Raw genomic sequence first — 27,427 nt, 5'->3', positions numbered from 1 at the left:
ACTGTGTTGGTGCCTGTGTAACCGGTTTATTGATAAACCCACTTCTTTCACTATCCCTTTCAACTTCCTCTGTAAGCTATTTTACCACCCCTGGATGAAATTTCAGGCAAGTCTTGTAGCTTTTCCACTCATTCTCAGATAACAGAGAACCTCTTTGTTTTGGCAGGGAGTCCAGTTCAGTCTACTAATCAAATAACTCCTGTTCCAGTCTGGCTTGAATACCCAAACTCTCAAACTTATATCCAGTTTAGATATCCAGTTTGGATCTAGAGACTGTCATACAGAGTGAAGTAAGTCAGAAAGAGAAAAACAAATATCGTATATTAACGCATATATGTGGAACCTAGAAAAATGGTACAGATGAACCAGTTTGCAGGGTGGAAATAGAGACACAGATGTAGAGAACAAACGTATGGACACCAAGGGGGGAAAGTGGCGGGGGGGTGGGGGGGGTGGTGTGATGAATTGGGAGATTGGGATTGACATGTATACACTGATATGTATAAAATGGATGACTAATAAGAACCTGCTGTATAAAAAAATAAATAAAATAAAATAAAATTCAAAAAAACACAACAACTTATATCCAGTTTAGAGCCTGCCCTGACCCAGGCCTGGCAGGGCTGTGGGAAGTGGGAGTGGGGTGCCAGGTAGCAGGGCTGGAGGCTGGCCTTCTCACTACTTTCTAGTTTGTCCTCCTCTCCTATTCCTTAATCTCTGACCCTTCCCGGGCTGGATGCAGGGGTTGGCTAATGAAAGGGCAAGATGTAGTCTTCTGAGGGTGGTGCCATTGTTGTCTGCTCTTGGAGCCCTGGGACGGCAGATGCACAAGAGCTGGTCCTCCCTTCTTGGGACACTTTTGTGGTTTCCGCAGAGATCCTTCCACTGGACCATTCCCTCCTCTACCTGGGCATCTCCTCCCTCAGCCTGGGCTTCAGTGGGACACCCTTCTGGCTGAGTCACACACCCTCCTAGAAGTCTCACTGCACAGTTGCCCTTAAGATGACTCCAGGCAGCTCTCCCATTGTCCATATCAAGTCCAGGCGGCAGTGTCCTGCCTGGGTAGAAGGACAGCCCTCTCTCTAGGGGCTCTCTTTGCTCTGCTTCCAGATGAGCCACTCCACCCTCATTTGGGGGCTTTTAGACTTCTTTTGGTAAACACTAACACACCATTTTGTGACCTCCAAACTCCAAGGCACAAAATGTAAGTTCTCCAAGTAAGTTGTCTTGAAGCCCACCTCATTTAAGTTGAGACCAGAAGGAAAATAGCACAGCACCCTAACTACCATTTCCAACCTTTCAACCTCTTCTACCTCAATTTATTACAACATCAAGGCAGGTCATGGGCTAATCTCGGCAGAAAGGCTTCACAGTCTCTCAGCATTTATTGTTAGGCGGTCTAGCAACTCAAGGCAGAATGCGAGGACACTCAGCACATGTTATATGTGAGCGTCTACCACATGTATTAGAAACATGGTGACAAGAGGAACAAGTCTGGGGTGTTGTAATATTACAGGATGAGCCAAAGGAGGAGCCAGCAAAGGAGACGGAGAAAAACCAAGAGTGCAGGTGTCCACAATGTCAAGAAACGAAGTGTGACAAGCGGGAGTGGTTTGTTTGGTCAAAGCTGCTGACAGGTTGCGTATGATAATGGTCTGAGACGTAGCCAATGGATCTGACAAAATAGGGGCTGCTGGCATCCTTGATAAAAGCCATATCAGAGGCATTCAGAGCCCCTCCTGGTCTGGTCCTGCCTTCCTTTCTCAGCTTCCTCTTCCTCCACAAAGGGCACTAGGCTTCAGCTACCTCAAAGTACCAGTGGTGTCTGGATATGCCACCTCCGCCCATCACGGGGAATTCCTGTTCGTCCTTCCAGATGGTGATGAAATGCCATCTTGGCCCACCAAGCCTTGCCTGCGCTCCCAGAGAGGCAATCTGTTCCTCCTCCGACACAAATCTTCCCACTACCACCCCCCATGCTCATTCACACTACGCCCCTCTCACTTACTGGGCTTCAGCCACAGAGGCCTCCTGCTGTTTCTCTAGCCCCCCCAGGCACACGCCCTCCTTGGGGGTTTTGGCTTGGCCGTCCCCTTTTCCCACACGCATCTGCATGACTCGCTCCCTCACTTCTCAGTGAAGTCCTTCTTCCCTCTTTAAAACTGGGCACCCCTTCCACCACATTCACCCTCCATCTTCTTTTCCTGCTTTATTTTCCTCCATAGTTTTATCATCCCACAGAGAAGCAATTTACTTATTTACCGTATTCTTTGTATATCTCCTCCCCCCACGTAAACTCCACAGGGCAAGAACCTGTCACTGAATTGGTACATGCTGTAGCTCCAACAGAGAATGTTGTTGGATCATAGCAGGTGCTCAATAAACATCTTTTGGTGAATAAACAAATAAACAGAGTGGTAGGAGCAAAAGCCCCATCTAACTAGGTTGGGGAAAAAAATGGAAAGTAAATGAAAATATCTAGTACAAGGAACCCTCTCGGGGTGCTTTTCTATAAAGGGAAGCAGAGAAATGGGGTGGTAGCACACACAGGAAGTGGAGTTGTGTCGTGGTGTGTGTGTGTGCACACGCATGTACATGTGCCAAAATGATCTGGTAGAGAGTGAGGGGTTAATGATGTGGGAGGGTGGAGACACCTATCTGGTGGAGCCAAGTCCTTGAGTTGGCCTGAGGCACTGAGATCTGAAGCACAAGAGGAGGGGTAACTAAATAAGAGCAGACAGAGTGTTTGGCAGATGTAGCCAGACTCTATCATGTGGCTTAACATCTCAGAACCAGCTTGGAAGACTAATCTCCCATTTTCAACTCCTGCAGCACTTTATCCATAGTCCCTAATGGCTCTGACCATTTTCTGGTTTGCATAACTAATTCAGACCTCTAGTGACTTCTGCCCCCTCTAGCTCTTAACCAGAACAGACAGACCATGACACCGTAATAGTCAAGAGGTAGACACCACCAGACATAACCTGGCAGTGATCTTGCCTGGTATTCTCCTCAAAGTACATGTCACGAACTCATAAAATCACCACTGCAGGAGTGGAAGGACCTAAGATCACCCAGTCGGACCCTCTCATTATAAGTAAGAGCAGACTGGGGCTCGGGGAGGGGAAGTGCTTGCCCAGTTCCCAGGTTAGTGGCTGATCTAAGACTAGCACCCAAGGCCCTGACTCCCTCTGGAAAGCTCCTCTGCAGCATTAAGTCTAGGTGTGCTCCCACCTTGTCCCTGGACAGGCCAGCACAATGGCACAGATGCTGAATATATGAATGAGGAATTTTAAAGGCACAAAATGTTTTGAGGCGTCACGACTCCTGCCAGGACCTATTAAGGCAGGTCCACATTATACAGAGAACCCAACCTTAAGCATGGCCACACCCATTTCCCCCCAAATCCCTTCACCATTAGAGGGAGTAGGCACTGGTATAGCTTTTGAGGGGAGCACTTTGGCAGATTTGAATAAATTCTAAAATCTGCACACCTTTCCACCTAGCACTTTCACATCTAGAAATTCTTCCTAAGAATTACTAATGAAAGATAGGTGCAAGACTATTCACTGTGGCTTTGTTTATAATAACAAAAGTAAGAAATACAGTGCACAGATGAATTGCAGTTACTTTGGGGCAAGAGACTGAAAATGAAAAGATGTCACTTTTTTACACCACATACTTCTGTATTGTTTGAATCTATTAGGAATATGTACTACTTTCATAATGCAAAAGAAGTAAAAATTAAAAGGACAAATAAACTATTCTCTGATCTAGAAATATGTTCAGACCATGACAATGTAAATTACTTTACTATTTGTACTTGTTTATATTATTGAATTTTTTACATTGAACAGATATTGTTTTATAGATATTAAACCTAGTAAAAAAACAAAATTCCTTCCCAGGGTTCCTACTGCCTTCAAAATAAAGAAAAATGCCTCATCCACTGAGCAGAGACAGCAAGTTGTCCTGAATACCCATTCTTCCCTTCTTCTATAGCAGTAAAACCCCTGACTTAAAGCAGGGTACATATTGTTTCAGAATACCAATTACATTTCCTAGCATCCCTAGCAGTCAGGAAGGCCAAGTGACTAAGCTCTGGCCAATAGAGTGACAGCACGGGTGCCAAATGTGCAACTTTTGGATCATGGCTTTAAAGAACAGTAAAAGAAGCACTCACAGTAAGAGAAATACAAATTAAAACTATACTGAGATACATTTCTCACCTAACAGATTGGCAAAAATCAAAAGTTTGAAGCACACTCTGCTGGTGAAAGTATGAAGAAACAGGTATTCTCATACATTACTGGTGGGAATATAAAATTACACAACCCCTATGATAGGAAATTGGGGGATATCTTTTAAAATGATGACTTATTTCATTAACCCTTTGACCTAAGAGTAATCTCATTCCTAGGAATTTACCCTAAAGATAAACCTCCAAAAAATATGTGAAAAATACATACTCATAAGGTTATTCATTGTGGCATTATTTGTAATTGCAAAATATTGGAAAACAACCTAAATGCTCATGCGTATATAGGAAACCAGTGCAGTGAACTATGGTCCACCCACACAATGGAGTACTATGATGCTGTTTTAAAAAAGTGAGGAAGATCTCTGTGAATTCACATGGAGTGGTTTCCAAGATATATTGGTAAGTTTCTTAAGTACAAAAGAGTATACACAGTATGCAAACATTTGTGTAAGAAGGGGTAAATGAAAGAATGGAGTGGAGTAGAAAAAAATAGGAGGTGGGAGAGTAACACTACTTTGAGTTTACCTTTTTATATAATTTTGACTTTAGATGCTTGTTAATGTTTTATATCTTCTAAAATTAAATAAATCAAGAAGAATAGGGGGAACAAAATACAAACAAATGAATCAAACTTTTTCAAATTAATAATAATAATAATTAATCCAAGTAACTTTAAACACAGTGCTTTGTATACCTTTGGTCAATAGGTAAAAAACACTTTAAAGAAATCTTAAGCTCTACTGTGGTGGCCACAGTAGACTTCCTTTCAGGACAACCTGCTGTGGGAGCAGCTGACAGAAGGTCTCCAGCTGCCGCAACTTCAGATCCACTGCGGCATGAATGCCATGGCCATGGCCATATGTGCCTGAGTTACTCTCAGCCAATGGCCAAGCATGACAAAACTACAGGGCCATTCCTGCCTAAGGCAGGTCTCCTCTAACAAATAACCTTTGCTGGGGACGTCCCCATCGTCCCAGCCGAGACTCTCAGACTGAACTGCAGTCTGACCTGTGCCTACCTATTCCTCTTTTCACAGACCTGCATTGCAGTCTAAAGGATTGCCCTGACTTTTCCTGCCCTCTGCCCTTTAGCCATTACAGGCATTCCCTAAATCAAGCTCTTGTACATCGAATCCTATTGCAGCACCTGCTTCTTGCAGGATCTGGCCTGACACAAAAACTTAGTAGCTTTGCTGTTTGTAATGGTATGAATGTAGCAATTCTGAAGCATTTGTGTATATATTGTAGGATTAACTATATTAGTAAATATATCAATATAGTTGGGAATCAGCATGCTAACTGCAGGAAAAGAAGAAACAAATATGGAATGAGGGAAGCAGGAAGAATGCTGTTGTGTTGAATTGGAATAGGTCAGTATAACCTCATGAACTCTGTGTGTGTGATATTTATAGGAAATGTATACAGGAGCTAGATATAAATAGATATAGTGTGGGTATATGTATATATGTGGGTATGATTATATATACGTCTTCTAGCTTCGTCTGCTGAGGAGATCAAGGAGCAGCAATGCCCCATTAGCAATGAGAACATCTAATGCCCAGATGTTGGTGTCTAAATTCCATTAAAAGGAACCAGGTAAAAACACATGTCTACACAGAGACATGTATGTGAATGTTCACAGCGGCATTAGTCACAATGACCAAAAATCCAAACATTTTTATCCAAATATCTATCAACTAGTGAATTTTTTAACGTAGCATATCCATACAATAAAATACCAACCAGTAGTAAAAAGGAATGAACTACTGATACATTATACAATATGGATGAATCTCAAACACATTATGCTAAGTAAAATAAACCTGGCACATAAGACTACTCATTGTATAATTCCATTTATTTGAATAGTCCAGAAAGGCAAATTTAAAGAGGCAGAAATCAGTGGCTACCTAGAACTAGAGGTAGGTGTGGGTAGGTGTGCAAATGAACAAGAGGGAAATTTTTGAAAGTTGGAAATGTTCTAAAAATGGATTGTGGTAAAGGTTGCAGAACTTGCTAAATTAGGGGAACTGTCTCCTAATTACTTTTGCAGCTTCATGTCCCAATGCTTCCTTTCATGCATCCTAAATTCCACTTTATGAGTCCCAGTGGAGCCTCATACTTCCAAGCCTATGGTTAGGTTACTTCTTCTGTCTGACAGGTCATTCCTCCCAGTCTCCATCTATGACAGCATTATTCATTCTCCACGGCCCAGAACAAATGTCACCCCTTTTGTCATGCCAGAGTCAATCCCTTCCTTCTGTGCATTCTCATTAAACATTCTTTGCACAACCCTGAGAACACTCTCCACTCTAATTCTTCCAGCTGTGTCTGTGCATGGCTGTCCCATCACCACTGGACAATGCTCCTTGGGGACAGGGATCAGGTCTTACTCTTCTTCAGCACCTAGCAAAGTGTCAAGCACATCATTAGCATTTGGCAAATGAATGAATGAATGAATGAATGAATGAATGAAGCTATGAAAAACAAGAGACACGGAAGTGAATGGAAAAGATATCAGCTGTTGTACGCAACAGATGAGCCAGTTGTTGGGAAGGCAATTAAAAAACAACTACAAACACTGGCCCAGGTTCTGGGCAGTACTGATATTAAATACTCAGCTTGAAGTAAGATTCTGGGAAGATGGCAGACTAGGAACCACCAGGAATCTGTCTCCCCACCTAGACAATAAGTGCACTGGCAGAATCTGTCTAACGTAACTATTTTGGAATTCTAGAATCTGTTGAAGGCTTGCAACTTCCAGGAGACTGTATGGATAGTAAATTGCGGTTGATTTTGGCCAATCTAACCACTTCTATTCAACATATTACTGGAAGTTGTAGGCAGAGCAATTAGGCAAGAAAAAGAAATGAAAGATATCCAAACTGGAAAGGAAAAAGTAAAACTATCTGCTTGCAGATGATACGATCTTACATGTAGAAAACCCTAAAGATTCCACAAAAGTAAAACCCTGTTAGAAATAGCAAGTGAATTCAGCACAGTAGCAGGATAAAAGTCAACACACAAAAATCCGGCACATTTCTACCCGCAAACAATGAACAATCTGAAAAGGAAATGACAAAAACAATTCCATTGACAATAGCATCAAAAAAGAATAAAATACTTAGGAATTAGCTTAACCAAGAAGGCGAAAGACTTGCACAATGAAAACCACAAAACATTTCTGAAAGACTTAAAGATGAAAGAAATAAATGGAAACACATCCTATGTTCATGGATCGGATGACTTAATACTGTTAAAATGTCAATACTACCCAAAGCAATCCACGGATTTAATCCAATACCTGTCAAAATCTTAATGATGCTTTTTTAGAGAAAGAGAAACCTATCCTAAAATTCATATGGAATCTCAAGGGACTCCAAATAGCCAAAACAAACTTGAGAAAGAAGAACAAAACTGGAGGACTCAGACTTATTGATTTCAAAACTTACTACAAAGCTACAGTAATCAAAATAGTCTAGTACTGGCATAAAGACAAACCAATGGAATAGAATTGAGAGCCCAGAAATAAACCCTCATATATATGGTCAAATGATTTTTGACAAGTGTACCTTGACCACTCATTGGGGAAAGGACAGTCTTTTCAACAAGTGGTGCTGGGAAAACTGGATATCCACATGTAAAAGAATGAAGTTGGACCCTTACCTAATACCACACACAAAAATTAACTCAAAATGGATCAAGAACCTATATGTAAGACCAAAACAATAAAACTCTTAGAAGAAACATAGGGCAAAAGCTTCATGACATTGGATTTGGCAATGATTTCTTGGATATGACACCAAAGGCACAAGTAACAAAATTAAAAATAGGCAAATTAGACTTCATAAAAATTTTTTAATTTTGTATATCATAGACACTATCCCCAGAGTAACAAGGCAACCCACAGAGTGGGAGAAAATATTTGCAAATCACATATCTGATAAGGATTTAATATCCAGAATATATAGAGAACTCCTAAAACTCAACAAACAACAAAAACATACCATTAAAAAATGGGCAAAGGACTTCAATAGACATTTCTCCAAGGAAAATATATGAATGGCCCGTAAGCACATGAAAAGATTCTCAACATCAAAAATTATGAGGGAAACACAAATCAAAACTACAATGAGATATCACCTCACACCCATTATGATGACTATTATCAGAAAAAAACCCAGAAAACAACAAGTATTGGCAAGGATATAGAGAAATTGGAACCCTTGTGCACTGCTGGTAGGAATGTAAAATGGTACAATCACTGTAGAAAACAGTGTGGCAGTTCCTCAGACAATTTAAGATAAAATCATCATATGATCCAGTAATTCTACTTGTGGGTATATACCCCAAAGAATCGAAAGCAGGATCTTGAAGAGATATTTGTACACCCATGTTCATAACAGCATTATTCACAATAGCCAAAATGTAGAAGAAACCCAAATGTCCATTGACAGATGAATGGATAAGCAATATACAGCATATACACACAGTGGAATATTACTCAGCCTTGAAAAGGAAGGAAATTCTGTAATATGCTACAGCATGGATGAACCTTGAGGACGTTATGCTGGATGAAGTAAGCCAGTCACAAAAAGACAAACACTGCACGAGTCCACTTATATTAGGTACTTAGAGTAGTCAAATTCATAAAGACAGAAATTGTAATGGTGGTTGCCAGGGACTGGAGGGGAGGGGAGAATGGGCAGTTATTGTTTATATTAGGTATAGACTTTCAGTTTTGCAAGATGAAAAGTGTTATGGGGATGGATAGAGGTGATGGTTGTACAACAATATGAATATATTTAATACCACTGAACTGTACACTTAAAAGTGGTTAAGATGGCAAATTTTATTTTATGTGTATTTGATTGCAATTTTAAAACCCTACCAAACAATAACTATGTATAAAGGGACAATGATTATGAAGATGACCCATCTCTTACCTTCATCAAGTAGCCAGCAAATACAAGGAAGCCTTCTGAATGCAGATGCTTGGCCAAGGAGAACCCAAATCCAGAGTCAAAGCCTGTAACCAAGACAGCTTTGCTGCCAACCTGTTTTAAAAGGTCAGACCCCCACATTAGGAACCCAGGATCCTGAGGGCTGAATGACCAGGCCTCCTCTGGGCAGTAAAAATTAGGACTTCCTGAGTGGGCCAGGCCTGGCCCTCCCCACTTGTCTCTTGCTGTTTGGAGAAGCACCCTGGTATAGTAGAAATGCTTGGACTCAGAATCAAGAGACCAGGTTCTAACCCAGACTCTACCACCAACTAGCAATATTGCTTGGGGAAGTTACCTCCTCTTTCTGGACCTCAGTTTCCTCATCTACAATCACCATCATCACCATCACCACTGTCATCTTCATCGTCAAGTACTGAGTACCCACCATGGGCAAGGCACTGTGCATGCATTATTTTAATTCTCACAACAACTCCATATAATAAGTATGATTATTATATCACGTTACAAGTGAGGAAATAGACATTTTTAAATGGCCAACATAATTAGCGATAGAGCTGGAACTGAAAGAAGGACTGAGAGATTTCGGAGTCTAAACTCTTAACCCCTAACTTCATTTGATGGGGCAGGGGTTGTTCAGCGAGTGAGAGAGTGGCCCTGAGTGCCCTGGAAGCACTGAAGCCCTTACTCTGAGGGTGGGTCAGGGCCTGGGAGCCAGGGAGGAGGGCTCTGACCACCTGGCTGGCTCCCAGGTAGCCAGGCTGCCACTCACCAGGTTCACCGAAGCAGCGTATAAGTCCGACGGTCAACAGGGACAAAGGAGGCAGAGTGAAACAGCAGCGAGCCTCTGCGAGAGGAAAGAAAGCCATGAGCAGAGGCTGTGGTCACACCAGACCTTGTTCCGGGGTGGAAGCAACTCAACAGGCCCTCAGGCACCAGTACCCACCCTACTCACTACTCCCACCCCAAACCCCTGAGGACAACCTGCTGGTACCACTGAGGAGGAGGGCCTGTTTCCTCCAGGTTACTTGTCTGGGACAAAGTGGGCCAGCAGTTGCAGTGGACATTTTTGCCACTGTGTTGGAAGAGCCTTTCAGTGATAGACCTCTGTTAACAAAGCCTTCTGCAAAAGCAACGTCTTAACCCTTAGGTTTTACATGGCTTCCTGATAGTTTTTTATTTTGAAGTAATTCTAGATTCACATGAAGTTAAGAAGTAATACAGACAGATGCCCTGTACCTTTTACCCAATTTCCCCTAATGATAACATCTTGCAAAACTCTAGTACAATATCACAACCAGGGTATTGACATATGCAGTGAAAATACAGAACAGTTCCATCACCACAAGGATCCTTTGTGTTATCCTTTTATAGCCACACCCACTCCCACATCCTCTTTAACCACTATCTGTTCTCCACCTCTATAGTTCTGTCATTTCAAGAATGGAGTCATAGAATATTAACCTTTTGGGACTGGCTTTTTTCAGGCAACATAATTCCCTAGAGATTCATCCGATTGTCTATTGTCGCATGTATCAATAATTTGTTCCTTTTTATTGCTAAATTGTATTCTATGGTATCCTGTACCACAGTTCGTTTAACCATTCGACTATTGAAGGTCATCTGGGTTGCTTCCAATTTAGGGCTATTACAAATAAAGCTTCCAGGAACATTCCTGTACAGGTTTTGTGTGAACCTGTTTTTCTCTTGGGTAAATGCCCAGAAGAGCAATTGCTGGGTCATATGGTAGTTGCAGGTTTAGTTTTTTAAGAAACTTTTAAACTGTTTTCCAGAGTGGCTGTAGCATTCTACATTCCCAGCAGTGATGTATGAGATCCAGTCTCCCCATATCCTTGCCAGCATTTGGTGGTATCACTATTTTTTATTTTAACCATGCTGGTAACTGTGTAAAGATATCCACTGTGGTCTTAATTTGCATTTCTCTGATGGCTAATGATGTTGAAAATCTTTTCATGTACTTATTTGCCATCACTATATCCCCTTCGATTAAAATGTCTCTTTTTGTCCTTTGTGCATATTCTATTGTAATTGGAGTGTTTGTTCTTTCACTATTGAGTTTTGAGAGTTCTTTGTATGTTCTAGATGCTAGTCCTTTGTTGCATATGTGGTATGCAAATATTTTTTCCTAGTGTATAACTTGTCTTTTCATCCTCTTAACAGGATCTTTACGTAGAGAAACAGTGTTTCATTTTAATGAAGTCTGATTATTCAATTTTTCCTTTTATGGATCAATCATATTTTGGTGTCAAGTCTCAGAACTCTTTGCCTATGCCCCAATCTAAAGATTTTCTCCTGTTTTTTTTCTAAAAGATTTATAGTCTTGGGTTTTTTTTTTTTCTGTTTTTTCATTTTTTGGCCATACCGCGAGGCATGTGGGACCTTAGTTCTCCAACCAGGGATCGAACCCGTGTCCCTTGCATTGGAAGGTCGGAGTCTTAACCACTGGACCACCAGGGAAGTCCCTAGTCTTGTGTTTTATAATTTAAGTCCATGATCCATTGTGAGTTAACTTTTGTATAAAATGTGAGATAAGTCAAAGTTGGTTGTTTTTGTTTTTGCCTATGAATACCCATGCTCCAGCACCATTTTTTGAAAATGTTATCTTTCCTCCATTGAATTGCTTTTGCACCTTTGTCAAATACTGGTTGGGCATATCCATGTGGTTTTATTTCTGGATTCTCTGTTTCATTGAGCTATGTGCTCCCACCTTATTTTTCTTTTTCAAAATTGTTTTTGCTATTCTATTTCCTTTGCCTTTTCATATAAATTTTAGAACAATCTTGTCTTTTTCTATAAAAATCTGACTGGGATTTTGATAGAAATTGTGCTAAACTTGTATATCAATTTAGGGAAAGTCAACATCTTTACTTGTTTGAGTCTTTCAATCCCTGAACATAGTGTGGGTCTCCATTTATTCAGATCTTTGATTTCTTTCATCAGCATTGTATCGTTTTCAATGTACAAATCCTGTATAATTTGTTGTATTTATACCTAAGTAACTCATTCTTTTGAGCAATTGTAAATGGTATTATTTTAGATTTTGATATCCACAAGTTCATTGCTAGGATATAGAAATACACTGACTTGCGTGTGTTATCTTGTATCCTGTGTCCTGCTGAACTCACTTATTAGTTCTAGGAGTGCTCTGTGGATTCCTTGGGATTTTCTATGTAGTCAATCATGTAATCTGCAAATAGGGACAGTTTTATTTCTTCTCTTACAACCTGTATGACTTTTATTTCCTTTTCTTGCTTTATTGCACTTCCTTATTGTGCTATGGCGAGTCAGTGGTGAGAGTGGACATTCTTGCCTTGCTCCCATCTTAGGGAGAAAGCATTCAGTCTTTCACCAGGAAATATAATGTTAGTTGCATGGTTTTCGTAGATGCTGTTTATCAAGTTTAGGAAGTTTCCATCTATGCCTATTTTTCTGAGAGTGTTTAACACAAATGAGTGTTAAATTTTGCTCTTTCTGCAATAATAGATTCATGTGATTTTTCTTCTTTGGCTTTCAGTTTGGTGGATTACATTAACTGATTTTTAGCAATGAGCCATCTTTGCATCCCTGGAACAAATTCACTTTTTCATGGCTTTCAATTCTTTTCATATATTGCTGAAATCTATTGGCTAATATTTTAAGAATTTTGGCACCTATATTCATGAGGGGTATTGGTCTGCAGTCCTCTGTTTTGTATGGTCTTTGTCTGGTTTTGGAATCAGCTAATACTAGCTTCATAAAGTAAATTGGAAGGAGTTACTCCTGGGTACGGATAGGAGTTCCGGCTTCCCACTGGGTCTCCACCAATACCTCCCTGGCTGTGAGGGGTCGGAGTGCCTCACTACTGCTCTCCACTGTATGGGGGTGTGTGGTCTCATTACTGCTGAGAGGTGGAGGAAGTCCTAGCTCTCTGTCTCTACTAGGTGTCCTCTGACACTCCTCCACACCCCGCCCCTCCCCAAGCAGGCAGGGTTCCTTATTACTGCTGGGTGAGAATGTAAGTCCTGGCCCCTACTTGGCTTTCTCTGACACTACCGCTGGTGGGGGCATTGGTCACAAGTGAGCAGAGTGGTATGGTCACTACACCCAAAACTAGTTAAATGACTTTATCTAAAATTAATCACTGTTTTACCATAACCCCAGGATTTGCTGTACAAAAACAACAAGGTGTCCCTGGCAGAACTGTCCTTGTCCCCTGCCATCCTTTTGCACTATTTGATATTTTAAATAGTAACGAAAAGGTCACAGCAAGAAAAAAAATTATTTCAAACTGATTTGTTGCCAGATTTTCTCTAACCCACCTCCCCATATTCAAATATATCCACTCAAACTTGACTGTCTCTGGGTGTACTATACCAGGCGCTACTGCTCATACCCAGCTATCAATGGCATATTTCTACTTCTCCAGAGAACACAAGGCTGCATCCCTCCACACCCGATCCCCAAGAGGCAGAACCCTGATAAGGCAAGGGCCAAGAGCACTGCTGGGGAGCTCCAGTTGACACATGAGTGCCCTACTGGACACCACTTGGTTTCTCAGCCTTTCCCTTTGGCCGCTGCTGGGACTGCCTCATCCTGCTCTTATTTCTTCTCTCACTTTGCAGCTCCTGCAAGTGCCATGGGATCCCTGGCTTGGGGCTACTTCTCAGTTCAGAGGGGCCTTGGGGCTAGGAAGGCCTTAGCACCTCAATTCTTTAACTTTAGTTAACAAGCACCTGGGAAGCTTGTTAAAATGCAGGCTCCCAAGTCCCTGATTGACATTCTGATTCAGTAGGATGGGGTGGCCCCTGGAAATCTGCATGTTTAACCAACACCTGATTCCAGTACGGGCAGTACTGGGAAAGGCCTGGTTGATGTAGGTCCAGAGCAGCTGTTCTTAGGTTCTCCTCCCTGATTGTTTATTAGAATCACTTGGTAAAACGATCATGATTATGTGCTTACGTTATTAAAAAGAGATCTTACCATTTAGCAGTAGATACCTAAACACCAACATGATGTCCAGGATTTGCTTTGAAACAATCCAGTAGAGGGAGGGGGAGGAAAGTGGGTGGGAACACAGATGAAACAAGGTTGGTCATGAGCTGATAACTGTTGAAGCCCAGGTACACCAGGGATCCATTTACTACTTTCTACTTTTGTATGTGATTGAAATTCTTCCCAAAATAGCTGAAGAAGAACTAAGGAACCAAGGAAGCTTTTTAAACTATTCCCATGGTTGGCCTCACCCCTAATGAATGAAATCCGAGTCCCCAGGGGTGGGGCACGGGGATTTTTTTTCCCCCACTGCGCTCTAGGTGAGTCTAACCTGCAACCAGAGTTTATAACTGCTGCCTTAGGAAAAGAGAAAAAGGACTTTTTCCCCACGCGGTTTCCTTTTCAAGCCTCTTGACTGCCAAAGTCAAGGTGCAAGGTGCAAGCAGAAGTCTGCAATGATTGCTGGGAGAGTTTTGCTCTCCTGATGCGGGGGCAGCTCCTCCCTTCTCCCATGTTGCTTTGCTTCTTCCTGCCTGGACGGAGGCTGGAGGTGGAGGAGCATCATGGCATTCTGAGGTGAGGGCCACCAACAGGATGACAGAGCAGAAAGATACAAGAAGCCCGGGTCCACTGATACCTCTCCAGCCCTGGCCTTCCGGAAGTCTTTGCCCTTCTAATTGTGATGCAGTCCTGATACATTGGCTTATCAAGGCTAAGAATGCCCCTGAGGGGTTAAGTCCGAATCCCATAATATAAAATAGTGAGCATTGCCCTGGAGGGTCACCTATCCCCAGGAGGGTCTTGTGGTGGCAGCAAATTGCTGGTCACCCAAACCACTTACTCCAAGGGCTGTGCCAGTCTCACAGGTGGTACAAGTTAAACTCAGGATAGTCAGTAAACTTGCTGAGGGGTGAATCCCAAAGAGGTGGCCTCCAGACTCAGAGGAGGAGAGCTTGCTGATTTCCATCCTAACCTAGAAGAGCAATCAGATGGGGTGGAGAGGTTGTAATCCGGCATTTCCCCACAGGCCTGTGGAAGAACCAGCTGGTCCCCAGAGCACTGGCACCCAGGAACTTACGGGGCCACGTTCGAGACATCGCCCTGGGCTGGCCAAGGCATTAATGCTGGCTTCTTTTCCCTCCTTCCAGTCTATGTCTCTATCCCTTTTGTTCCTTCCATCACGAATCAGCGACAATAACCAGTTACCCAGCTTTCTGCTGAGAGGAGACAGGAGTCAGCTTGACAGCCTGAATCTAACAAGATGGGTTTAGGAAGGACAAATGTTGATGACACAAGGGCAGCTGGGGAGGAATGAGGCCTCACACAGCAGCACCTGTGAAAAAAAATGAGTCTGATCAACTACGAATCACAAGTGAGGTGGCCGCCAAAAGAAGCTATGTGAGCCTAGGCTGGACAGGAATAGGGAGGCAAGGGCCACTCTCCATTCTGCCCAGGTCAGGCTGCCCTGGAGTATTACACGCTATGCCTGGGCAGGCAGAGCTGAGCACTGGGGCTGAGCCAGCTGGTGTGTGTAACCAGAATCCGGGAAGTAGTGTCCTGTGTGGAGCCAGAGCCTTCAGAAATCCAAAATCTGAGGGCTGTAAAGAGCCAGGAAGCAGAGCAGGTTGTCAGGGCAGGGACCGCATCTCGCCACTTCTGGGGAGGTTTCATCTGGACAGGTGCTGTGTACCGGGTCACTGCTGCTCTGAGCCATGCAGGGGAGGGGAGGGGGGTGTTCTGTTTGGGGCACCACATCTCAAGAAAGAGCACAGGCCAAATGGGCATCATTCAGGTGGGAAACCTGGATGCTGAGTGGGAAAACCATGGGAGATAAGCAATGAAAAAACATGCAGATGCAATAAGAGAAGTCAGGGGTATTAGGGTGGCACAGTATCCCCAGGGATAAGAGATTAACTTGTTCAGTATGAATACAGAAGGCAGACCCAGAAACAAGGGGTGGCATTTACAGAGGAAAGATTTCTGCCCAGTATGAAGAAGGACTTTATAATAGCACTGTCCAAAGACAGGAGGTCTGCTGTGAGAGGTACTGACTGCCCCATGGCTGGAGATATTCAAATAGAGGCTGTAAGGTCACTTGTTAAGGATGAGATCAAAGGATCGCCCACAGGTGCGGACTGGAGCATGAGGCCCTTTCCAACTGAGATTCAAGCAAAATGATCGGGCCACCCAAAGACCTCCTGTCTGATCCAGGCACAGTGATCACCCACCATTCCTTCCACCTCACACATCCGGGTCTCCCTCCCTGACCTCTGCTGACAACTTTTCCCGGAGGACAGCTAATGCACTCTGACTCAGCTCTGCCCCTGACCACCCTGTGCCCAACCCCTTAGCCTAACCAGGTGATTTCTACAATCCTTCCAGAAGGCTCAGAGTCTCCTGGGATAGCCTCTCCTTCCCTTCAAATGAGCCAGAAGCTTGACTAATGCCTCACTTCCTTTTAATTTTTTAAAATAATAAAGCGTTGAATATTTCATGTGATTTATAGAATACTGTACTAAAGTGAAAAAAAGAATGTTTGTATGGGTACAGAATGGTTGTATCACTCCCTTTAATTTGAGGATAAAATCTTTGTAAAAGTATTTAAACTTCCTTTGGGATTCTTTTCTCCTCCATAAAAAATCTCCAGAAATCTCTGAAAGCCATTTTTGAGACAGATTTTACCATTTCTGTGAGTCATTCACTGAAAAAAATTACAGCAAATCACCTTCTTTCAAAAGCCCTTTAACAGAACCAAGCTCCATTCCCTCTTTGATCGACTCTTCTTATATGGTGTCCTCCAGCAGTTGAAGCCTCACCTCCAACCAAGCTTCTGTATCCTGTGGAAATGCTTTTAAGCAAATGCTGCTAAAAACCTCAATGCGTGTTCTTCTAGATATATTTATTGGCACAGAAAATAACCATCAATTTTCTAGCTGCTGGATCTTTGAATTTAACCTGCCACTTGATTTCACTCCTCTCAAATATAAAAGAAAGGGCGTTATTTTTTTCTTTGCTCTAGCTGCAAAAGAAGAAAATGAGGTAGCAGAGCACACTAAATTCCCTTGGAAAAGGCAATTTCCAGAAGCTCTCAAAGAAGAAGAGCTGCTTGTCTACTTTGTACTTAATGCTTTCTCTAAATCACCCAGTTCAGTGAAGTCTCGCGACATTTTAGTTAACTATAGTTTCATGTGCGAGATTTTAAAAGAGCCATTAACCAGGTGATTAAAGTAATGAGAGCTGTGCCTCCTGATGTGATGCACTAAGAAGGGCACCACCTCACCTGGGTGGGATTCTTCCAAACACACAAACCTGAATCTAAACACGAGGACATCCCACAGCCCACACTGAGAGACATTCTTCCAAGGTGTCAAGGTCATGAACAACAAAGACGGAGGAACTGCCCCTGACAGGAAGAGAGTAAGGAGACATGACAACTAAATGTACTGGGAACCCTGGTTTGTATCCTGGACCAGGAAAATGTCCATTCGTGGGCCATCTGGTGAAATTTGAATCAAGTCTGCAGATTAGTTAATAGTATTATATCAGTGGTAATTTCCTGGTTTGGATGATTGCACTATGCTTTTGTAAGATGTTAACACTTGGGGAAGTTAGGCGAAGGGGTTACGGGAAACCTTTGTACTATTTTTACAACTTTTGTGTAAGTGTAGAGTTACTTCAAAATAAAAAGTTAAAAAAATATATCTGATGAAAGATATTCTTCTGTGCCTTGTGTGACATGGGAAGGTCTCTGTCTTCCGACAACACCTTTGAGTGTCCTTTGCTGGTGGACAGCGGGTATTGAGGGACACCTTTGAGAGTCAAGCCTTATTATGTGTGAAGAGCTCTGCTTTGCCCAGAAAGTGTAACCCTCAAGGTCACCTCCACCCTTCATTTTCTTACCTTGCTCCATTTACTCTATCAGAGAAATTCAGGGTTTTCCTCGGGAGCTGTGACGGGGGTCTGGAGAAGCGGGCAGTCAGCATAGTGGCCACGAGAGGCAGAATGGTCAGGCTCCTCCGGGTGGGTTCTGAAACACAAAATGTGTCCTCAGCATTGTGTTGCTGCCTTCAGGAGTTTAGGCAGAAGGGGCCATTTTCCTTCCAGGTTGTGAAAGTTAAAGTGGGCTCTGTTTGACCCAGGTTCAGTCAAGGCACCAGGCAGTCCCCGCCTGCCACCCTCCTCTCAAGCTACAGCCTCATGTGATGAAAAGAGTCAGGAGGCTGGGACATCTAGAAACCTGGGTTCTGGTTCCAGCTGTGCCACCAACTCATGGGGTAACCCTGGGTGAGTCATCACCCCTTTGTAGCATGAGGAGGTTGGACCAGACCAGTGACCCTCAAACTAGGCTGTGCAGAGACCACTGGGGCGCCCAGGGTCCCGCCCCCTCAGGGATTCCAGCTCCATGAGTCCCATTCTCAGTGTTCCCCACATCCAGCAGAACATCCATCTCAATTTGCCCACATGCCTCCAGGCAGCTTTTTGAGCCCTGGGCCAGGTATCTTTTGATTCAGCTCTCCACTTTTCTCCACCCCACCACGCCCAGGGTCCAGCTCTGGGGCTGAATTCATCAGTAACTCATCATAGCACGGAGACTGAAGCTACAAAATGAGACACACTCTAATCAACCTAAATTAAAACACACACACCCCCACAGTCTCTCCCACCACCCTACCACTCCCTTTCCAGGTTAAATCAAACTTGTTGCAGCAAGGCCACGTGTCAGTAAGGCTACTCAGCATAGTGACTAGCTTTGCATTATGAGTAGTAGACGGGTGTGTGCATTAGTTGTGCTCCAGTTCTGGTTAATTGCCCTCTAATGATCCCTCCTGGCCTAAGGGAAGGAAAGGGAGGTGGGGAGGGAGCTGAGCAAGGCAATTCCAGCCCTGGGAGCTGTTGCTCTTTTCCTGGGGAACCGTCCTAGTCTCTCTTTGCACACCTGCCTGTGCTTCCTTATACTGCCCTTAACAGTAACAAGGTTCTGCCTGAGGCAGCTCCTCCCCTGCCATTTTGCTGCCGCCTCTAATCTGATCACCAGTCACCTGCGCCAGTGGGTCTGTGATAAGTTCACTAACTAGCCAACAACCACAGTATTTACTGCAGAAGGCAGGTCGTGGTGTTTCATCTGTTTAATCCTCAGGAGAGGAAAACAAACAGGGCTCTTTTGTCTTGCGTGATCCTTCCTGGACTGTGCAGTAGGCTCTTGCTTCCGCTCCGGCCCCTACTCGCCACACTCCAGTCTCAGCACTGCAGCCAGAAAGGTCTTTCTAACACCAGACAGGTACGTGACTCCCTTGACTAAAAGCCTCCTCTCCGTGCCTTTTTGGAGCTGGCCTCTGCCTCCCTTCCTATCCGGTAACCCCTGCCCTGTGCTCACTGCTCTGAAGCCACGCTGACCTTCTGAACATACACGGAGCTCTTTCTCGCCTCAGGGCCGTGGATCTTGCCTTTCCTCTCTCTAGAGGGCTGAGTCCTTCGGACCCTTCTGATTTCAGAGAGGCTGCCCAACCCCCCATGCGACACACAGGGGTTGCTCTCCATAAGATCGCGCTTCAATCCAAGATTCTCTTGTTTCTTTACTCATCTCCCCCTTCTAGATCATAAGCTCAGTGAGGCCAGGCACCTTGTCCATCTTAGTCACCACTGAATCCCCCATGCCTGGAAGAACCTGACACGAAGGAGGCACTCAGCGAGTCCCTGCTGAGTGGGGGTGAGCTGCGTGCTCGAACCTCACCCCCATGCCCACACACAGACTGGCCCTTCACGGAAGGCACAGGCCCATGCTGTGGGTGCCCCGCACCCCTCCCAAGTACTGACCGGCTGGCTGAGTACACACATCTCTGCCTCCTCCCTCCAGGACTGGAGTCTGAGGTCACCACCACTGGGTGATTTAAAATCCAGTCGTCTGGAATTCAAGCGCTTTCCATCCCTTCTGCTCAATGCCTGTGGCACAGAATGCCTCAGTGTTTGCCTCAGTGTCTCTCCAAACAGAGAGCTGCTTTTAATTTTATTTTCCTTTGAGTCAGCAATATCTAAAAGCACTGGCGTCAAAATAGCTTAAATTGCATGAAAACTCAGCCCCTTTAATAATGCATTATTCACAATGTAGTCTCTCATATACAAAATGCTAGAATTTTAGATATCTTTTTCTTCTACTACTTTTTTACATTCCTTAAATATGTTGCTATTTTCACCCCAAACACAATGCTATAGGCAGTGGAATTCCTGTACTCTTCAGGGCTGTTTGTCATCTTAATGTCTTGTGCTGGGCGTTAGCCTCTGTAAACATTAGTTTCTCAAACTTGAAATGCCACTCAGTTGCCTTTTGGTTTGGAAACAAAAATGGCCGTGGGAGGCGGGCGCTTGCAAGGGGACAGGCAGAGCCCCTGTGAGGGCGGGGACCATCTCTTTAGCTTTGGATTCAATTAGCTGCTCCAGGGTGACCGAATTTATATGATACTGTCGCAAAATCAAGATGTTCACGTATTATCCTGGAATCTGGGAGAAACTTTTCTAATTCTGAGAACACTTAGGTCTGCTCTCAAGGGCACTGCCTTTCCATTGTCAATGCAAAACCCACGTGCAGCCCACGGAAAGCACCCCCTCTCCAAAAGAAAAAAAAACAAAAACTGTGTGTATCCTTGTCTTGATGCTGGGCTCACTTGCTGCATTCTGACAGGACTATCTTGCAGAAGACGCAGCTGGCTGCATTCCTGTGGGTCAGGGTCAAGGTCTCCCCTGCAAGTGGCAAACATTCCCAGTACTGACATCCTCAGAAGAGGCAGGGCATCAGCAGCAAATAGGAATTCAGGAGGCAGGACTTAGGCAGGAAAGAGAACTCAAGTTTCTGGACACGAAGTCTGGAAGGGCCTTGGTACTACCAAGTGGGAGAGGGAGGTCCTGTTTCACTGGGGAGGGCGAGCTGGGTTTAAGCTAAGAACCATCCTGTGTAGGGACGCCACACTGAGGTGCTCAAAGCCTGTAACCTGTGTGAAATTGCAAGGTCTGACAACTGGCAGCCAGTTTCCAACATACTCTACTTGGCTATTTTGTTTGGCCTGCCTAGTGTTTTAAAAGGCAATGTAACGAGGCAGCTATGTTATGCTTGAACTCAATAGCAAAAAGTTTTCACTTACTATCTCAAGCCTACCCACATCACCTCTGCTAACTGCCTGGACATTGTGGGCATTAGAGTTTGAGATCTCTTACCAGATAGATGTCTATTATCCTTTGGCTATTTCCCTTCTGATCACTTAGCATAATCTTGCCTAGAAGTTCCAGCTCAGCTCAGCTCAGCTATACGTGTTAACTACAGTTATTGGAGGCTTCCTTGAGGCCATGCAAAAAGGAAACCTGACAAGTTTTAAAGTCCTTATTCAAATAAGATGTCTATTATCCCTTAGAGAGATAACTATTCTGAAACGAAAGTCTAAAGACATTATACAGGAACACCAAACGATATTGTAGGTGACGTTCCCACTACCATTTTATCGTAAATGCAGAAGTGACTTTTATATAGCTGCCTTTAACAGGGACCTTCAATAAAAGCCAAGTATTTAACTTTATAGCCCAGTTCAGTGAAGGCAAACCTAATGCAGACACTTGGATTAGTCTGACAGACACTAGTCACCAGATTAGACTTAGGTGATGGCCATTTCTCTTCAGAGAACACATCACACTTTCGGCAGTTGCCATCTTTCCAGTGTCTTTCTTGCTCAGCTGATCCGTGTCCCTTTCAGACTTGCCTATTGCCCACAGGATTTGGCCTCTGCAGCTGTAGTGTGCAGTGAGACCCTTCCCCCCCACTCTCTGGCCATGGAAGACTGGGTCAGGGAGAGACACCTGACCCCAGACGAATCCATCATTCTGTCCCCTGGCACTGTGAAAGAATGCAAAGCAGCCTCTGTGGGGCAGAGACATGTGATCTGGTTGCTGGAGTTGGGGGGAGGGGGGTGGGCAGCTATGTGACATTTGAGTCTGAAGCCAGAGAGAGAGATGGAGAAAGCCAATCTGCAAAGAGAGAAAAGAGTCGGGCACACATGTAGAAAGAAGCAGAGATGGAAGTGAAGAAGAGAGAAAAAAACAACAGAGCCTCCTCTCCTGAGACCCAGCTGCCCTCCTGTCTCCAGCTCTGTAAGGCATGTGATGTCTTTATTCTCTGTGTTGATTTAAGCATGCTTAATGTTTCTGTTAGTTGCAGCCAAAACAATATTGGTGAAAACACACTGAAAGCAGGTTCTTTCTGCAAATCATTATCATTAATTCTTAAGCCTGCCTGATATTCTGAGAATGCCACACTGTAGACCTCATAATGAGAACAGGAAAAGGAGCCTCTCCCTCTTCACTTCTGTCAAGGAAACATCTGTCCTTCCCCAAGAGAAAGTGTTACCAGAGCTATCAAAATGGCCATAATTACAACCACCAGGTGAAGCAGGCATTCCATCCCTAGGAGAACAGGGCTTGCCTACCAAATTCAAGTCAGACCTGTACACAGTAGGCACATAATATTTGAATGACTTAAAGAGAGTTTTCAGCAGAGGAATACCATATCAGGCTTATATTTTAAAATGATAACTCTCACTGGGTTAAGAATAGACTGAGGATGGACAAGGGCAGAAGCAGGGAGACCATTTACAAGCTATGGCAGTAAGCCAGGACCATAATGCACAGCCATGCAGGTTGTGCACTGCAGAACTCCAGCAAAACGTGAAGAGGTACTCCCTGGACATATATAAAAGGGCTGCCAGCCCTGGTGGAAACCATGGAGCTAATTAGACGTGGTCAGAGTCTGGCTGTGTTTTGAAGGTAAAGCCCACTGTGATTTACTGACCAATTAAATGTAGGCTATGAAAGAAGGAAGAATCAAAGATATTTCCAAGATTTTTCGTGCAGATGTAAAAAAAATGACATTAGTACAACTGACAGTTTTAGGAGCCATCCTATTCATAAGCGCTTACCACATTTCAAATCAGAGCGTACAAGCCCAGCATCCTGGTCCTCACCGGGCCCCTCCAAATCATATCTCCAGCTATACTTTTCTCATCTACTCATTATACCATTTGCTACACCATCTCTCAATAAGCCCTGTACTTTCCAATTTTTGTGCCTTGCTCATCCTATACCAAATCCGAGGTCTCCTTCATCCACTAAGCCCTAACTGATTCAAATAACCTCCTTCAAGAAACCTTTCCTGATCCCCTAAATCAAAAATCAATCTCTTGTTGCGGGACTTCCCTAGCAGGTCAGTGGTTAAGATGCCGCGCTCCGTATTTGCATTTTCACTGCTTCCTTACGTGCCTCTGAAATAGCACTTAACCTAGGCCGGGTAGTATCAGAGGTATTTCTGCTTATAACCAATTCACAGCACCCCGCTCCACCATCTGACCACCAGTCTCAACCTAGATTGTTTCATTGACCTCCGGCTCATCCAAAATGACTACTCTGGTGTCTGACAGGAAGCAGCCACACTGTAAATGTGTGTTGAGAGACCATGCGAGCTACACTCATTTCAAAGTTCAGCTCCCTCGCCCGCCACGGGTACATGCCCTGGGCACGGCCGGGCTGCAACGCTCTGGTAGAAAGTGCGAGGATATTTGATGCGTCATAAAGGATCCTGGCAGCCGGAAGCCCACCGTAACGAAACGTGTGCCTCTGTAACCCCTCGCAGGGTTAGACGGGGACTTTGCATCAGCTGACTCCGGGCAGATTTTGGCAGACTGGTTGGAAAAAAACACGCAGAGCTCAAATGACCTCAACGTCCCGCGCGCCTCCAAACCCTACCCCAGCAGGGTGCAGACCGCCCGGGTCCCTGTCTCTGACGCGTCGCCCCAGCGCGCCGGCAGTGCGCGGGACGCCCGAGACTCGCCGGCGCCAACTCGCTAAGCGCGCAGGCAGCCCCGCGTCCGGGCCAATCGCAGGGCCGCAGCCCCTTCCGGCAGACCAGAGGCTGGGAGCCGAGGGGGCTCGGCCCGAGCCACGCTCCCATTGGCTGAGACGGCACCGCCCAGACCAAGTTGAGCTGTCCCCGCACCTGTGAGCGGCAGAGGCTCCCGGCCTTCCCCGGCCGCGGGCCCACCACCAACCCAGCACCTCCGGCCTGCTCCCGCGGCGCCTCCAACTTGCTCGGTCCTCCTCCTCCCCCGGTCCTGCGGCCTCTGCGGTCCTCCAATAACAGCCGGCTCAGCTCGTGCTCGAGGAAACTGGACCGGCGGCCTGACTGCTGTCCAGCATCCTTCCCGAGGGCGCAGCTTGAGGGGAGGAAGTACTCCCCACCCCCAACCAAGTCCCCGAGAACAGAGCCTCGTGGAGGACGCGGGAGGAGGACGAGGGATGCGGGCAGACCCAGAGAGATGCGGTGAGGAAGGGAGCCTAGGTCTCAGGCTAGAAAGCAGGACTACTGGCTTCGGTCCTGGCTCGGCCTCTGACTACGATGTGACCTTGGGCCGGTTTCTTCCCTTCTCGGGGCTGGGCTCGTCCTCTGTAAAATGCGGCGGCAGACAAGGATAAGTGTCGAGGGTTTCACCTGGGAGACTCGGGGCCGCGTGTTCAACCTAGGCCTCCCCCTGCCAAGCACATTTTCTGAATAATAAACGTCAGGCTGGGCTCCCAGAGCACGGACGTAAGGCCCGGGAGGGCGGAGGATGAGGATCACCTGGGGTTGAGACGGCTCTGGGCGGGATCGGTCCATCTTTACACCGTTACTTCGGCCGCGGCCGTGGGGCCCAGCCTACAGGACTTGGTGCCCCCTTCTCCACTCGCATCCCCGCGACCCGAGTAAAGGGCAGCGCAAGTCCAAACCAAACCGAGCATCACGCCGGTTTAGGGGCGCCGGCTCATCACGCCCGAGCTGCAGAGATGCGGACCCCTCCTCTTACCCCAAACCAAACTGGCGCGGGGGCTCCCGCTGCTGAGGGCTCAGCTGGTGCGTTCGCCGGAACCTGGCGCTTCGCAGGTACCCGCGCTCGCGTCTTGGACCACCGGGCGCTACCGCCGTTTCCTTCTCGAAGCCCCTTACTGGCTCCCACTCCTGCAGCCTCCAGCCTCAGCTGCCGGGGTGCGCCTACGCACAGGGGCTTTGCTCTGTAGGGCTGCGCGGGGCGGAGCCCGACGGCGGGCGGCGCAGGGGCGGGGAGCCTCTGCACCGCCTCCTTCGCCTTGGGGCGTCAGGCCTGGCCCTCCTCGCGCAGAGGCTACTCCTATTCGCTAGGCGCCCAGCCCGGGTTTAACCCACTGCCGCCCCCATTTTAGGTCTAAACCGCGCTCTGATCTCCTCCACCGCCATCCTGGTTCTGGAACGAGCGGGGTACGATTTCACCCCGCGGGTTGCGGGTAGGGAGGTGGAGGTGCCGCTCCAGGAAGTGAGGAAACCCGGTGAGGTTGAGGCGCCTTTCCAGGTCCTACGCCTACTTGCTGTCTTTGGAGCTCATTGGGGTGGGTTGGTTTGTTGGTTTGTTTTTAAATTTGTCTTTTGATCAGATGAAATTTATTTAAAATTTTCTTCCTACGATTTTAAAAAATAATTTAAGAATAGCACAGCTTCCCAGAGTTTCAACAACAGAACACCGGAGGCCAATCTACCACAGATCAGGCTCCCCTGCCAAGTTTCCAGGATGAGAAACCAGCTGAGGAGAAGGAACCTATCAGGGCAAATTGGTGGCAGAGCGATGTTTAGGTCAAATTATAGAGAAGGACTGATTGGAAAGGGACCAGGCAGATGAAAACAGGAAGGAAGGAAGGGCCTGGTGGGGCTTTAAAGAAACCTGTCAGCTCCGTTACATGAGCTTCTTGAAGGCTGAGGCTGTATCTTCCTTATCTCCGGCTCCTGGCATGTAGAGCTTTGAAGACCAGGAGAATCATGAAGGTAGGAGGCACTTGGTTCTCTGTACCCATTTCACAGACAGACTCAAGCTTGCTTCAGTGCTGTGTTTCAGAATAGTCACTGTTATAGCATGCCATAGCCATAACATAAATCCTTATATTGGGTCACCAGGTTACACTTTGAGGGTTATGCATTGCTAGAAAAGCAGTTAACTAAAGGAAGAGTTAATATTTCCACCTAGAAAACCATAAATCCTGACTTTGGACTGAGAATTAATGGAAATAAAGTTCTATTCATGAAAGACAAGGACAGGACAGTTGATCTGTCTGCGGTTATATCCAACTCCACCTGTGGCTGACCTCCCACCTTCCCAGCCCCACTTTTTATTCCAGTTTTGCTCTGGCAACCAGCTGCATACAGGTGAAACCTGAGACCACCTTGCATCAGCTGTACCCGGTTTCTTCCCCTCTCGGGGCTTCTCTGTCACTGCAGCCTGGGCCCCCTACAGGAAGCCGAAGCCCATTTTGACACATGCATAAACTTGGAAGTGCAAAGGAATTAATACGTCCTGAGACAACGTTTGACCGAGGCAGACAGGAGCTGGTGGAGAACTATTCCGCTCTTCCGTTCTTCCAGTGGGCAGTTCCAAGGTACATTTTGTACAGCACCTAAGATGATAGACCCCTGGCTGCCCACAGTAGTGCCCAACTTGATCAGCTCAATAATGCACCCTTGGATTGCCTGTCTCTTTCCTGCCTTGACTGTTTGACTCTTCCCAGTCCTCCACTCCTGTTCCTCGGGATTCGTTCCCAAAATAAACTACCTGTATCATGAAGGTAGGATGCACTCCGAACAAGTTCTTGTTCAGAGTTTGTTTTGGGGGGGGAACCCAGACTAAGCCAATGGTTAATCCAAAAGAGTCATCTCAACAGGGAACTATATTCAATATTCTGTGATAAACCATAATGGAAAAGAATATGAAAAAGAATGTACATCTATGTACAACTGAATCACTTTGCTGAACAGTAGAAATTAACAACATTGTAAATCAACTATACTTGAATAAAATAAATTTTAAAAAAAACACAAAGAAGACCCCCCCCAAAAAAACCCCAAAGAGGCATCTCAGCCCAACTTTCGGGGTCATTCTCAGCAGACCTTTCCCAAGTCTGCTAATGAAGAATCCATTTGTTCTGTTTGAGCTGTTGCTCATTTTATTGCCCAGCTGCCCTGCCCTTTAAGGCATCATTAATAAACTCTCAGAGGCAGGCAGGAAGTATCAGAGACTCCCAGGAGACAGGGCCAGCTGAAGGGCTGGGTCTAGGTTAGCATTGGACAAAGCCATTCTTGGCCTTACCTTAAACGTTTTCCCTCCTTCCAAGGTAGGTCCTGTTTGCTG

The 27,427-nt window shown here is 45.4% G+C and overlaps 1 protein-coding gene across 1 annotated transcript in view; it reads right to left on the bottom strand.

Annotated features, from left to right (window-relative positions):
• BDH1 (3-hydroxybutyrate dehydrogenase 1) overlaps positions 1 to 25,282 on the bottom strand; it is a 33,910-nt gene extending 8,628 nt beyond the window's left edge. The window contains 5 exon segments of the mRNA XM_068546481.1: positions 9,207 to 9,317; positions 9,994 to 10,014; positions 10,017 to 10,068; positions 18,114 to 18,240; positions 25,085 to 25,282. Coding sequence (XP_068402582.1) covers positions 9,207 to 9,317; positions 9,994 to 10,014; positions 10,017 to 10,068; positions 18,114 to 18,196 — 267 coding nt within the window. The 5' untranslated portion in view covers positions 18,197 to 18,240; positions 25,085 to 25,282.
• Between the last annotated feature and the right edge of the window lie 2,145 nt (positions 25,283 to 27,427).

The sequence above is a fragment of the Eschrichtius robustus genome, chromosome 6 (genome assembly GCF_028021215.1).
Source record: "Eschrichtius robustus isolate mEscRob2 chromosome 6, mEscRob2.pri, whole genome shotgun sequence".
In the NCBI taxonomy this organism is placed as follows: domain Eukaryota; kingdom Metazoa; phylum Chordata; class Mammalia; order Artiodactyla; family Eschrichtiidae; genus Eschrichtius; species Eschrichtius robustus.
This window is presented reverse-complemented; position numbering and strand designations above follow the sequence as displayed.